General features: G+C 40.6%; 1 protein-coding gene across 2 annotated transcripts in view; it reads right to left on the reverse strand.

The window, feature by feature from the left end:
- Positions 1-279: 279 nt before the first annotated feature.
- Positions 280-14,935, reverse strand: part of MCM10 (minichromosome maintenance 10 replication initiation factor) — a 178,025-nt gene continuing 163,369 nt past the window's right edge. The window contains exons 27-31 of one of the 2 annotated variants that reach the window (XM_073652377.1): positions 9,293-9,411; positions 5,727-5,840; positions 4,999-5,144; positions 1,402-1,444; positions 280-873 (exon numbers count right to left, since the gene is read on the reverse strand). In XM_073652377.1, the coding sequence (XP_073508478.1) occupies positions 790-873; positions 1,402-1,444; positions 4,999-5,144; positions 5,727-5,840; positions 9,293-9,411 (506 nt within the window). In that variant the 3' untranslated portion in view covers positions 280-789. The remainder of the gene's footprint in view (positions 874-1,401; positions 1,445-4,998; positions 5,145-5,726; positions 5,841-9,292; positions 9,412-14,935) is intronic. The other variant, XM_073652376.1, reaches the window with a different exon arrangement.

Genomic DNA, 14,935 nt, shown 5'->3' on the forward strand with positions numbered 1-14,935 from the left:
GTAATGTAACACTTGTGCCCTTTTTACAAAGCCGCTCAGATCAATTTTCCCATGGTAATGTGAATTTGCACCTGATACAAAACCCACTGAAAACTTACTCACTTGATTTTCTTCTTCACTCTGGAGTCAAATGTCTAATTATAATACAAGACAGCTCCAAGTGGGAAAAGGTAAGAGTCTCTTGCAGGAATTGGTAATAAATCACATGGAACCTTAGATTAGCAAACTGTACATCATACTTAAAATGATTTATTACATAAATACATGTCCAGTTACAGGCCCGCTCTATATCCATTAAAAATCTGTATAAAATACATGATCGGTAAATACATTGTGACTCAGAAAAACGTATAAATATTTACAGATGGGTTTGTTCATGCCGAGAGCAGATGTCGCCAAGGCTTACCTAGTTTACACTTTCGATCAGATGCAGACTGATTAAAGTGTCAAAAAGGTTTCACATATTCCAATTCTGGGGGAAAGTCCCTTAAAATAAAACATTTCTCCAAGATACTGGGTTGGATCAGTGACATATTTCTAATACCGTCAATTAGGCATGTCGTTCTTGTATTTTTATTCTGTACATTCTCTAAAAGATGAGCTCAGACTAAAAAAAGTTGTGTTAGACCATGTGCAAAAAGATGGGAAAAAAAGTCCAGAAAACAGTCAGAAATGATTTGGCCGTGCGTATGAGGAGATGAACTGGCATTCTGGTAGCCCAGTTGTCTGAGCAATAAAGAGGATTTTTGTTTGACTGGATGTGTAAGCTTAGATTGTACTTTATTATTATTATTTAAGACTATTAAGAAATTTGCCATGCTCCTCTCCTCTTGGCAGTAGTGTTTCACCTCCAATTTTTGGTCCACTTTTTTCCTGTTAAAAAAAAAAGTAAATACATGTAATCTGAAATCTGTACAAACATTAACAAATCTCCAGGTCAACAAAGTGCAGCCCAAGAATTTTGTTCACATATTATCTTCCAAACTTTAGAGAAATATATTTTATTATTTCCAAAATTTGGAGACATGGCTTCACCCCTCTATGCACCAGACACTCTTTGATAATGGCTTGCCATGTGGAAAAAAGTGCCAATCCCTCACTGTCCATAAATTAAAGGGGGCCATTAGTTATTAATACAGGCACAATGTAACGGAATGACTGCAGTTGGCTAATGTTCTGCAAAATTCACTAAATTGTGTCTTCAGGTGCTTGCTGGCTATTTATTTGACTGAAGGGGTTCCTAATTTAGATCTGTTGAGAAACATGGCCCATTCCTAATACACATCAGATTCACCAAATTCAGGAGTGCAACACCACAAAATATTACTCAAAAATTTAAAACCCCCACAGCCCCTTAAAAAAAACAAATCCCAAAACATAGAAAAACGGTTCTAACACTACCTTAAGCATGCCATCTCGTTCCCATTTGAAGTGTCCACAGGTACTACAAGGAAAGAAAAAAAAAAGGAAAATTACAGCAATCCCTTAAATAAAACCTTGTAAAGTCAACATTGTAGTGTTTGAGGCTTTAGAGAGTCCGGTTACCACAGAAATTCTGTGTAATCTATGGGCATGTCACAGAGTGGGATAAGCCACACACAACGTGGGCCATTGATTGCAAACAAGATTTGTTACTTTGCACCCCCCCCAATAAAAATAATTAATTTACTTAAAACCCCAATGAAAGTCTTAGGAGCAATTACCTTAGGAGTTAATTCAAATTAAGATGCAAATTGCCTCTTCACAGAAACTTTACCTCTTAGACTTCAAATTAACAAGAATTCAACCACAAGTAAGCTAATTATTCATTAGACAGACGTCCAGCAGATAGTTTATTAGAAAAGAGCGTTACTTAAAAAAAACCCTTCCCATTTTATGTTGTCATCAATGGCACCACATGAAAGAGAAATGTCAAGACCCGAGACCGAAAATAGCCACCCACCTCACCCCAAGCACAAGTAGTCTCTAGCTGAAGCTCTGGGTACAGAGATCCCTACACTCCTATCACATAGGGGAGTTTCAGTGCTTGTGCATAAATCCCTTAAGTGGGAAGTAATATCTTCACGGTCTGACACCATAGGTCACTATATTTTCATTCATGCATACCTTGATGATTCACCTCTTGTTATCCTAGCTATATACAATTCCCCTCCCACTAATCTTGGAAGTCTTAAAAGAGGCTGCTATACTGGCAGCCACATATCCCTCTGCTCCAACATTCTGTTTATGGGACTTTAACTTGTTAATGGACCCTCAAAAAGGTAAACTGTTGGTTAACATTATGCGAGATGGTGCTCAGGGGCATTCGCGTCTACAGGCTTTTATGGGTAAATTGGGGGGTGGCTGGACCTGTGGAGGGTTAAAAGTGGTAATCCTAGAGCAAGGGTCTCAAACTCGGCTGGGTATATGGGCTGCACATAGAAAAAAAATGTGGATTTGGGAAGCCCATTCTTTGCAGGACTAAGTGAAATTTTTAGTGATACCATTTTTCTTTTTCCTATACACCTTTCAATCATTTTTTTTTTTAAACATTTTTGGCGTGTTTATATTTTTTTAAGTGGTATTCACCATATGGGTTATGGTACAGCTTTATAGCTTAGGTCGTTATGGATGTGGCGATAAGAAATATGCATTTTATTGTTTAGTTTATATGTAAAACAGCAATTTTAGTGGCAAAATATTTTTTCATGCTTTATTTAGAATTGTTTTTTTTTTTACATTTGTTTCCCCCAATTGGTCACATACAGTAATATTGTCTTACAATTAACACCATATAGTAATTCTGGCAAACATTTTGGAGTAAAGCCCCATCCTGGTGACCTTCTTGGAGTAACGCCCCACCCTGGTCCCCATTTTATAGTGATGTCCCCATCCTAGTCCTCATCTTGTAGTAATGTAGCCCACAGGCACTGTAGACCCCATGACAATCGTGGCCCGGACCAGGGGCCCACCAACTTTAGGACTCACATTAAATTGAAATAAAGGGCCGACGTCGGCCGCGATCATCAATGAGTCTACAGTGCCTGTGGGCCGCATACGGCCTGCATGTTTGAGACCCCTTTTCTAGAATGTTCTCTTGTCATATCTGTAATATCTACCTAGGGGCATTTCAGGATCATTCTCCAATATTACTGGAGCTGACCTCTGCGCCAACTAAAATATGTAGTAAATATAGGATACATCCCTTCTGGTTGTCCCTAGTTGGGGAAAATTATAGAATAACTGACCAAATTCAAGTGTTTGAGAAACCCACAGTGGGGGGGGAGATGCATCAGTGAACTGGGAGGCCTTCAAGGCCTATTTGAGGTGATATCTGAAATCCACCATCTCCTATGTTAACAAAAATCCTCCTCTTGGGAGGAGGAGTTAGCCTCACAATATAGGTCACTAGAGGCTGCATTTGTGGCTGACCTCTCTGACCCAATTAAACACAGCCGACTCCAGACAGGAAGACAATACCTACAACTTTTAAAAGACAAAGAGGACAGATATCTATTCTTTACCAGACAATCCTTTTTTGAGCTTGGAAATCAGACTGGACGGCTGCTAGCCTGTATAGTTAACTGTAAAGGTCCCGTCACACTTAGCGACGCTGCAACGATCCCGACAACGATACGACCTGTCAGGGATCGTTGCTGCGTCGCTATGTGGTCGCTGGTGAGCTGTCAAACAGGCAGGCTCACCAGCGATCAGGGGAGCAGCGACATCGTGGAAAGAATCTTTCCACGATGTCCTGCTCCGGTTACCAGCCTACTGAAGCAGGAGCAGGCTGGTAACCATGATAAACAGCGGGTTACTAGGGGCACACGCGCACCTAGTAACCCGTTGTTTATCATGGTTACCACTCTGCTACGGTGAGCGGGAGGTTACCGCTCACTTTAGCAGGCTCGTAACCATGATAAACAACGGGTTACTAGGTGCGCGTGTGCTCCTAGTAACCCGATGTTTATCATGGTTACCAGCGTGATCGCTGGTCACACACAGCGATGTGTGCTGACCAGCGGGAGGGCAACGACCAAAAAAATGGTCCAGGACACTTTGCAGCGATCAGCGACCTCACAGCAGGGGCCTGATCGCTGCAAAGTGTCACACACAGCGATATCGCTGGTGAGGTCGCTGTTGCGTCACCAAAACCGTGACAGCAGCGATCTCGCTATGTGAGACGGGGGCTTAATACCGCCTCTCCTCTGGGTTAGTGATCCCCGAGAGGTGGGTGTATCTGGAAGGTATAAATCCCAAGAATCTCGGAGAGGAGAGGGCTGCGGTCCTAGAAACCCCTACTGTTGAAGCAGAGATAATGAAGAGGACAGAGATATGGCGTGAGGGAAGTCTCCGGGTCCTTATGCTCTTGAAAACTTAAAGAAACTTCCCAATTCCAGCAGCATACGGAGATTAAAATAACTCCTCTGTCCCCTTTATCTGCCTTTATTAAATACCCCCCCTTTTCTTTCTTCTTCTCCCTACCTGCTTTCCCTTCTTTGTTATATCTTTTTCTTCCCATTTCTCTCTTTTTACACATTGGAACATTCTTATCCTTTTCATTTACTGACCTCAATTGGTCATGTGGGTCAACACCTGGTTTATGTATTTTCCATATTTCTTATAAATGCTGATCTGTTTCAGAGTTCTTTTTTGCATATGAAATGGAGTATAGTTTAACATCCAATCTGACAATTAACATTGATATATAAAAGCATAATTAATGTCAGTTTTTCTGTATGATGGTCCGTTTTCAGGCCCTGCATGGTCTCAATATTCATATTTTTTTGTCTACTTTGTATTTTTTCTATTTGAAAAATGTAATACAGCTTGAATAATTAAAAATGTAATATGTTTTCCTAATACTGGAATACATCAATCTGCTCAGCTTTCCCTGCTTTATATAATGCTGTTGACAGATTAACCACCTTATTGTTCAACATAACAGGTTCACCCCCCTTTTTCGTTATACTATATGCGCTAAACAGCATCTTATATCACATTGGTCTGATGTAATACCTGCAGGGCTTCTTAGGTAGTCGATCTAGCGCAATTGTCCTGTTACCACATGGACACTTGAAAAAACGTTTCACCGCATCATGCCAATGGAAGTCATGATTTTCACTAACACATGTATCCAGTGGCTTGTAATGCGTGTACTTGCACTGTCAAGACAGATGAAAACACAACAGAATCAGCCATCATCAAAATGACATGCTCATAAGACACTGTATAGAGTAATGTTCTAGTTCCCCCTAGGAATGTTACACTTTCAAGCCCCTAAATCAGTTCATAGCTTAGTGCATGTATGAGGCAAACAGACATGCATGTATGCAGTTTACCTCCAGGGGTTGTGTGGGAACACTGAGGTACAGAAGCATGACCTTACAAAAAGTAATATTTTGTAGGGATCACATCTTCGCTGATTTAAAAGGGGTCTTATGTTTTGCCTTAAAAGTTTAATCACTGGGAGTCAGACGGCTGGGATCACTCCAATTACAATATAATACTTCGTAATTTACGGCTTACAATTAAACTATGCTGGTAGTAAAAGGAAAGATGGTTGTTCACATCCAAAGACTGAACATATCCGTTGTCCTTCCTGCTGACAAATGTATAGCATTTTACAGTATATTAGAGGAATGCTTGTAAAAGTCATATTACCATGTAGGAAAAACACAAAAGTCTTCACTTACTACTGCACTTCAATTTTCAGAGTTGTCGTCACGCATTAGTTCCACACTCACCGTTTTACAGGTCACCACGCGACATTTCTGCTCTTTTATACTTTTCATTTTCTCTTCCATCTGCTCTTTTTTCACAAGTGGATCAAAATATTTTTCTTGAATCTCAGCTTCAGCCTAAATGACCACAAGAAGGAAACCATTACATGAGAAAGGATGCATTTAAAATAGCAAACATAGTAGGGTAGTTGTACATCCAACAAGCAACATAAACCTGTAAATGTGACATACAACGAAAAATAGTTCATATATTTATTAACTCAAACAATCATTTAAGGGAAGAGGATTAAACAGAATTGATTTTAAAAAAATAAAGGACACAACAACTCTGCTTAGGTGTCTGTACCTATTTTTATCTAGTGTTCTCAGATTTTTGAAGATTAAGCACAAGTCACTTTCTGAATGGTTTACATATCTGGAGTTATGTAATGTAATGTATATTATTATTAAGGGTGGAACACCACCCTTCCACGTTTCTTCTGAACTACGTGACTGCTAATAAGACTAACCAGATCACACGGTCTTATGTGGACTGGAAGTTGCTTTCTCTGCATAAATCTATAAGATTAACATCAAGAGTGAATTGAAAAAGTGATTTTCCATCAACTTAGCAGCTAAAAGATACATTTTCTTTAATGGGCATGTGGTTGCCATTTGCCTACAATGCCATGTGACCATTATACATTTGAAAACTGCCATTTGTGTTAAAACTAAATGCCTATTCTGTTTTCGGCTGTCACTTGCTACATGTGAATTCACACAAGCTGTTTACAAGTGTATATGTGTATATATATATATATATATATATATATATATATATATATATATATATATATATATATATATATATATATATATATATATATATATATATTTATCTTTTATCATAAGTATAGATCACTTATTTATTGAAATTGATATTACTGACAGTTACAGTCATGGTACACCCCTATATTATTCCTTTTAAAATCAATTCTGTGTACCCCTTTTCACTTAAGTTATTTTGTATTTGTGGTCTATGAATTAATAAATATTTTTGTTGTATGCCATATTTATAGGTTTATGTAGGAGAAAAGATCTAAATCATACAAAACACAATCAGGCTGTTCTGCGTTCGGTCTTGTGCACAGTATATTTCTTATATGCATCTAACAGCAAAATCAAGATTGCAAGTATAAGGGGAAAAAAATCCGTATGAATTTTTTTTTTTCCCTCTCTTCTTCTTCTTCTTCTTCTTCTTTTGCAAACAAAGCCTGGGCTTCACCACACCCACACCACAAGATGACGCCTGGGCCATACAAGACAAACTAACATTACGTTTCACCATCTGTAGTGGACATCCACAAGCAAGTTAATCTCAAGTATTCCTTTTTAGTTTTCTGAGCCCAATGTAACAAATCAGCTACAGAATAAGCCAATTGGGTTAAATAAACCAGAAAGGCTGATGCTAAACTATAAGATCACTTCTATACAAACCGCTTCCCCAGCAGCTATGAGGCGCTTAAATTGCAGCACTGGCATAAAGAAATTAGCATAATACGGCAAACCTGAGATTTCCACTCCCAAAGAAATCTTTTAGCCCCTTTGAAATGTTGATTATAACACGTACTGTGTGCAGACTTTCCATGCGCCAACATATCCTGATACCACCACCCTTCCACGTTTCTTCTGAACTACATGACTGCTAATAAGACTAACCAAATCACACGATCTTATGTGGACTGGAAGTCGCTTTCTCTGCATAAATCTATAAGATTAACATCAAGAGTGAATTGAAAAAGTGATTTTCCTTCAACATAGCAGCTAAAAGATACATTTTTCTCTCTTGGGCATGCTTCTTTAATGGGCATGTGGTTGCCATTTGCCTACAATGCCATGTGACCATTATACATTTGAAAACTGCCATTTGTATTAAAACTAAATGCCTATTCTGTTTTCGGCTGTCACTTGCTACATGTGAATTCACACAAGCTGTTTGCAAGTAAAGTGAGTAACATTGATTTCGTCAATAGAGTGTTAAAAGTCAACCTATCAAGGGGTGGGATAGATTAATAGGTCTACAGTTGATTTTTTTTTTTTTGACAAAAGTGGTCTAAGGAAGTACATTAATTCTGTGACAGGGTCATAGGAGTCCAAAGCTCATTGAGGCAAGTGAGGAACAAAAAGGTAGCTCATCAGCTGTGATCCTGAAGAACAAATTGACTATGAGGCTGTGTGCCCACGATGCGTTTAAGCGTTTCCGCAGCAGCAAAAACGCTTAAAAAAAGCATGGTAGAAGGTCTGCCATGGTCCCCAATGATAATCCGCATGTGCTGTGCACATGCTGACAAAATTTCCGCTGCGGATTATCATTGCGGAAAAAACCGCAGCACTACCAATTATTTTGCGGAAGCGCTGCGTTTTCGCCGCCATTAACTTGCATTAGAACGCATGCATTCCACTTCACTAGATAAGGACATGGGGAATGCACGCGTTCCAATGTGCGGATGGTACCCAGGTCTAGAGGAGAGGAGACTCCTCCGGACCCGGGTACCATAGAACCTGTACAAAAAAAAAAAAAAAAAAAAGAATAAAATTTAAAAAAAAATGTTATACTTACCTTCTGACAGCCCCCGCTGCACTCGTCCTTTCATGCCGGCACATCGCGATGGACTGAAGGACCTGCGCTGATATCAGTCATGCGACGGGTCACGCAACGCTGACGTCGGCAGGTCCTTCAGTGTACCGCTGCCGGCAGCCAGGACGGAGGGAAGCAAGACTGTGGGGGCCATCAGAGGGTAAGTATATATTTATTTTTTTTACCATTCTTTCGGTCACAGTATATAAATCCATGCAGTTTGCATGGATTTATATAGTGTGACCAAGTTGGCAAGCACTTTCCAAGTGATGTTAAAATTGCTTGGAAAGCGCTTGTCAACCCGCATGCGGAAATGCATGTGAAGAACGCTTCACTTCTGCTTGTCCCTGGCAGGAAAACGCATGTACAATCCGCATGTACAATCCACATGCGTTTTTTTCTGCCAGGGAGATGCAGAAAAGCTCAGGAAAAAATCCTGTGCATTTCTGCATCGTGGGCACATAGCCTGAGTGTCAATCTCAACTAGTGTAGCCGACTAGTTGTAGTTGTCATTCTGACTCCTGCACACCATCCCAAGATCAGCCTCAGAACTGGGCCATGAAGCGATAGTGGCTCTGATGAAATCGCATTTTATGTCATACCAATTGCATGTGTGTTTATCAAGGGAAGAGATGGCATTGTGGGAAGAAGACAAACCAGAGGAGGTAGAATGATATTCTGAGTAATACTCTTATGTGAAAACAAAGGTCACGTTAACATTACACTGATCAATATACCGGCCTAAATAAATATTGGTTTACTTGCAACAAGTAAATCCCCTCATGGCAACAGTATTTCCTGATGGCAGTGGCCTCTTTCAGCAGGTTAATGCATCCTGCCACACTGCAAAATTGTTCTGGGATGGTTTGAGCAACATGACGAATGGTCATGCAGCATCATTTAGAATTATTTTTCAACGATGTAACAAAACATAAAGCAAGTAGTTGTATACCTCCTTAAGGACACCAGTGTGATTAGATTTGGCTTTCAGAATCTTCTGGAACTCTTCAGACTGCATGTAAGCAAGTTGTTCTTTGTGTCGTTTCATTGCTGGTTCATTCTCATCTGCAGCTAAGAGTTATAACGTGATAATTATTTTTGTGTCATCAACAGCAGCATCATTTTCCAGCTGCCATGCGAACCTCATTTGCGCGAGTCAAATGTAATTAATGTCTGGAGTTAACTGGCCACAGAAAATAACGGTGTAATATTTACTGTACATTAGTCCAAATACTATAACCCTAATGCCAATAAATTTGGGCCGCTGAGTGAAATACAAAGAATACAATGATTTGGAATTCTCTTCTAACCAAATTGTATTCACCACAGAACATACAGCACAGATCAGAAGTTGAAATTTAGACATTTTTCCCATTTCATTTGAAAACAATAACTCATTTAGAAATTGAGGCAAACACCACATCTCAAAAAATTGGGCAATGTCTACCATTGAGTAGCATCCCCTTTTCATTTTACAAAAGTATGAGAACATTTGGGAAGTGAGACCAATTGCAGGAGTTTTGGGAGAGAAAGGTTGTCCCATTCTTGCCTGATGGAGAATTCTAGCTGCTCAGCAGTCCTGGGTCGTCTTAGTTGGATATTTAATTTCATAAAGCACCAAATGTTTTCTACTGATGAAAGGTCTGGACTGCAGCGGCCAATTCATCACCCAAACTCTTCTTCTGCAGAGCCATGCTGTTGTGATAGATGCAATATGTGATTTAGCATTGTTTTACTGAAATATGCAAGCCCTTCTCTGAAATGAACGTTGTCTGGATGAGAGCAAATGTTCTTCTAAGACCCCTATATAATGCTCAGCACTGCTAGTGCTTTTCAAGATGTGTAAGCTGCCCATGCCATAGGCATTAATGCAACCCCGTACCATCATAGATAAAGCTTTTTGAATTGTATGCTGATGACAAGCTGGATGGTTCCTCCCCTCGAGTCCATGATTTCCATAAAGAATTTAAAATTTTGATTCATCTGACCACAGAACAGGTTTTCCCATTTTGTCTCAGTCCATTTTAAATGAACTTTGGCCCAAAGTAGACAGCAGCGTTTCTGGATTATGTTAATATATGGCTTCTTCTTTGCATGATCGAGATTGAACTGCGAGTGATTTCTGGAAGTATTCCTGAGCCCATGCAGTGATTTGCATGACTGAATCATGCCTGTTTTTGTATTCAGTGCCAAATGAGGTCCAGCAGATCACAAGAATTTTAATGCTAATCGTTGGCCTTGTCCATTTTGCACATGGATGTCTCCAGAATCTCTGAATCACTTGAGGACTTTATGTACTGTAGATGGTGGGTTATTCCAAGTATTTGCAATTTCACGCTGAGGAACATTTTTCTGAAATTGTTCCACAATTTTTAGATGCAGTGGCTTACAGATCGGCAATACCCTGACCATCGTTGCTTCTGAGAAACTCCTTGCTTTTTTTAACATGCCCTTTTTATACAGTCATGTGACTTCGTTGAAAATTGACCCCCACAGATTTTTTTTTAATATTGTCCTAATTTTTCCAGTCTTGTTAGCCCGGTCCCAAGTCCCAACATTTTTGAGATGTGTTGCTGCCATCAAATTCTTAATGAGTTATTTTTTTCTAGTGAAATGGAAAAATGTCTAACTTTCATCTTCTCATATGTCTTCTATTGTGAATAAAATATGGCTACATTTACATTTTACACAGCGTCCCAACTGTTTTGGAACTGGGAATGTACATATAACTACGCACAGGTAAACATTAATAGACGCCAATATTCAGTAAAAATAGATATCGTCCGCGAACATTAACAATTCTGTGCACTGCCAGCATTACGAGTGCTGCTAAATACAGCCCGTTAAACCAGCCTATTAGTTATGTTACCAAAGTCTAATACCAACCATCCACAGATCATATGCAAGTTATGCTTGTTATTTAAAAAGGAACATGCAGCACATTGTGCTGGAGCTTCTATCAGCATTACGTCTTCCCCCTCAGGTTGAAACAATCCCCTGATGAACCCCGATAACCAGTAGGGGAGGTGGAATGCGTCAGGACAAGGAATAAGGATCAATGGACTGTAAGGAGAACCATATATAGCTAAGCACCTGTTGTGTTTTGTTTGTGACACAGCAATTAATCTTTTTAATTGATGCATTCAAAATATGTAAATGCACTTTTGTAGAAGGATATTCATTATACCAACTGACAAATGTATAACAGTATTGGTTTCCTTTGCTGATTATTACATTTCTAGAACGGTTTACATTTTGTGTCTTGAACTATTGTTGGTACTTTTTAAGAGAAAGGGTACGTGACAGGGTCTTTGGGGCCAGTCTACGTTAATCATTTCCGTCATATTGTCTATTTAGGGATTTTTTAAATTTTTTTAGAGACTTCGTGTTCTGTCACCATGTCCTACCAGAAAGGCCCTAATATAATATTTTCCTGGCTAAATGTACCCCTCTATTGTTTTTTGCACTAGTGGATGTATCAGTTTTTTTTACAATTTTAATGTATATCTAATATAAGTGTCTTTTTAGGTTTTTTTTTGCTGGTTGGTCTTTGTTATTTAAAAAAAATAAAAAATAAAAAAAGGGTTCTCTTCCTTAAAGAAGTTGTCCACTACTATTTAAAAATTCCCCCAATGTATTTAAACTGTGCAGATAAGCGTTTTTTGTAAATACCCTTCGTTGTCTTTATTGCCTGTGGGCGGTGTGGGGAAACCCTGCCCACAGCCCATCAATCACCGGGGAGCGCGTCACTGAGTCACGCCTGACTTGACGTGACAACAGCAGAAGCCAGAGCTGGTCAGCGATAGCGCCGCTCACAGGCAATAGAGACAACGAGAGATATTTACAAAAACACTTATCTGCAGTTTAAATACACTGGGGGAATTTTAAATAGTAGTAGTAGTAGTAGACAACGTCTTTAAATATTACATTTCCAGGTTGGAGCTGGGAAAACAGATTTATTTAAAAGAAAATGGCTGTGTCTACATACTGCTGTTACATATTTGTTGTTGCACCCTTGCTATTCTTTTCCTACTTCCCACAACATCTATTCAAATCATATAGTGGCAGTGTACAGACATGCCCAATAGCTTAGTCCCATGACATGGATCTTCTTGTACATGGGATGGATTCCCTTTGCTGTGCAGGAAAACAAATACCGTATATTCCGGCGTATAAGACGACTTTTGAAGACTGAAAAATCTTCTGTCTAGTCTGGAGTCGTCTTATACGCCGGTAATGCTTTTGAACTTTCAGAAATTGACATGCGGGGATACTCTGGGGGTGTTAATAAGCTGCCGTGGCCGTATCCCTGCCATGTCGGAGTTAATATAAGGTGGAGGGAGTTAAAATACGGCGGCGGTAGGTCCAGACAGTCAGCGCTTCTGTGCTGAAACTGACACATCGCTGCGTATTCCCAGCTCCGGACACAGCGCAGGGCTTCTGTGCCGACAGCTTTCACTTGTCACAGAAGCGCTGCGCCCGGAGCAGGGAAGTTCGCATCGCTTCTGTGACAATATATGAAAAGCCGGCAATTCAGCAGCGGCATAAGCCAGCACCCGACAATTTAGAATAGAAAGAATAGAGCTTCACACATAGATTAGATAGATAGAAACATGTCAGTCACATATATATGAAGTACAGTGACAGTATTGCTTACTGTACTTGTCATTTAGTGTAAAGGATTTATTAAAACAAATATTAGTGTTTTCATGCACCGTCTCTTTAAAAAAGCCGGCCGGCATTTCAGCATCTGTACCCGACAATTTATAACAGAAAGATAGAGCATCACACATAGATTAGATAGATAGAAACATGTCAGTCACATATATATGAAGTACAGTGACAGTGCTGGTTACTGTACTTGTCATCTAGTGTTAAAATAACAGATTTATTTAAAAAAAAATTGGCGTGGGGTTCCCCTTAATTTTAGGCTCTAGCGGAGGTTAAGCAGACGGCTGGGGCAGATGTTTGAAGCCTGGGAAGGGGGTAATACCCACGGAGCTTCCCAGACTACTAATATCAGCCCCCAGCTGAATACCTAGCCTTTATTGGCCCCCTCCCAGGCTAGAAACACCAGCCGTCAGCCGCCCCAGAAATGGCGCATCCATAGGATGCGCCAATTCTGGCACTTAGCCTCGCTCTTCCCACTGCCCTGTAGCGGTGGCAGTGGGGTAATAGGGTTGGGGTTGATGTCAGCTTATAATGCCAGCTGACATCAAGCCCAGGTTAGTAATGGAGAGGCGTCTATAAGACACCCCCATTACTAACCCGATAGTAAAAGTTAAAAAAAACACAAACACCCAGAATAAAGTCCTTTAATTGAAATAAACACACAATTCTTTATTGTTCTAAATTAAACCATACTTACCATCACGCCCATTCCAGCTGAAGCCAACGATCTCCTGCAATAAAAGTAAAATAATAAAGCAACCTCATCCTTACCTTTCCATGGTTCCCAGGACAGCTTCAGCTCTGCTACATCGAGATGACAGGCTGGACCGCAGCAGAACGCTGCCATCCAGCCTGTCATCCCGCAGACACTGAGAAGCGCAGGCATGCTTGCGCTCCTCAGTGTCTCGCTGTGACGGCATCCAGATGAGCCGACAATGAACTCAGCTCACCTCCTGGACGTCCGTCACTGACAGCGTGGGAAACTTCTACTGCGAATGCGGGGAGCAGGAGAATTTTCCCACGCTGTCAGTGACGTGCATGAGGTGAGCCGAGTTCATTGGACATGATCTCGGCTCATCTGGATGCCGTCACAGTCAGACACTGAGGAGCACAAGCATGCCTGCGCTTCTCAGTGTCTGCCGCATGGCAAGCTGAACGGCAGCGTTCTGCTGCGGTGCAGCCTGTCATGTGAATGTAGCAGAGCTGGACCGGTCCTGGGAACCATGGAAAGGTAAGGATGAGGTTGCTTTATTATTTTACTTTTATTGCAGGAGATCGTTGGCTTCAGCTGGAATGGGCGTGACTAAGTATGGTTTAATTTAGAACATTAAAAAATTGTGTCTTTATTTCAATTAAAGGACTTTATTCTGGGTGTTTGTGTTTTTTTTAATTACTTTACTAGAAATTCATGGCGGTCATGTCTAATATTGGCGTGACCCCATGAATTTCGGGCTTAGGGCCAGCTGATAATGCCAAGCTGGCCCTAACCCCTTTATTACCCAGTGAGCCACCGCACCAGGGCCCTGGATGAGTTGGGTACAGCGCCAGAAGATGGCGCTTCTATGAACGCGCCATTTTCCGGGGTGGCTGCGGACTGCAATTTGCAGCGGGGGGGGGGCCAGAAAGCTTGGGCCTCCCTGCGTTGCAGATTCCAGCCCCCAGCTGCCTAGTTGTACCTGGCTGGACACAAAAATAGGGCGAAGTCCCACGTCTTTTTTTTTTTTTAATTATTTCATGAAATAATTAAAAAAAAAAAAAGGGCTTCCCTATATTGTTGTGTCCGGCCAGGTACAAATAGGCAGCTGGTGGTTGGGGGCAGCCTGTTCCTGCCTGCTGTACCTGGCTGGACACAAAAATATGGCGAAGCCCCACGTCAACATTTTTGGGAAAAATTAATTACAAAATTAATAATTTAGGGACTGCA

The sequence above is a fragment of the Phyllobates terribilis genome, unplaced genomic scaffold (genome assembly GCF_046119375.1).
Source record: "Phyllobates terribilis strain yellow unplaced genomic scaffold, ASM4611937v1 Scaffold_11__3_contigs__length_659146591, whole genome shotgun sequence".
Taxonomy (NCBI): Eukaryota; Metazoa; Chordata; class Amphibia; order Anura; family Dendrobatidae; genus Phyllobates; species Phyllobates terribilis.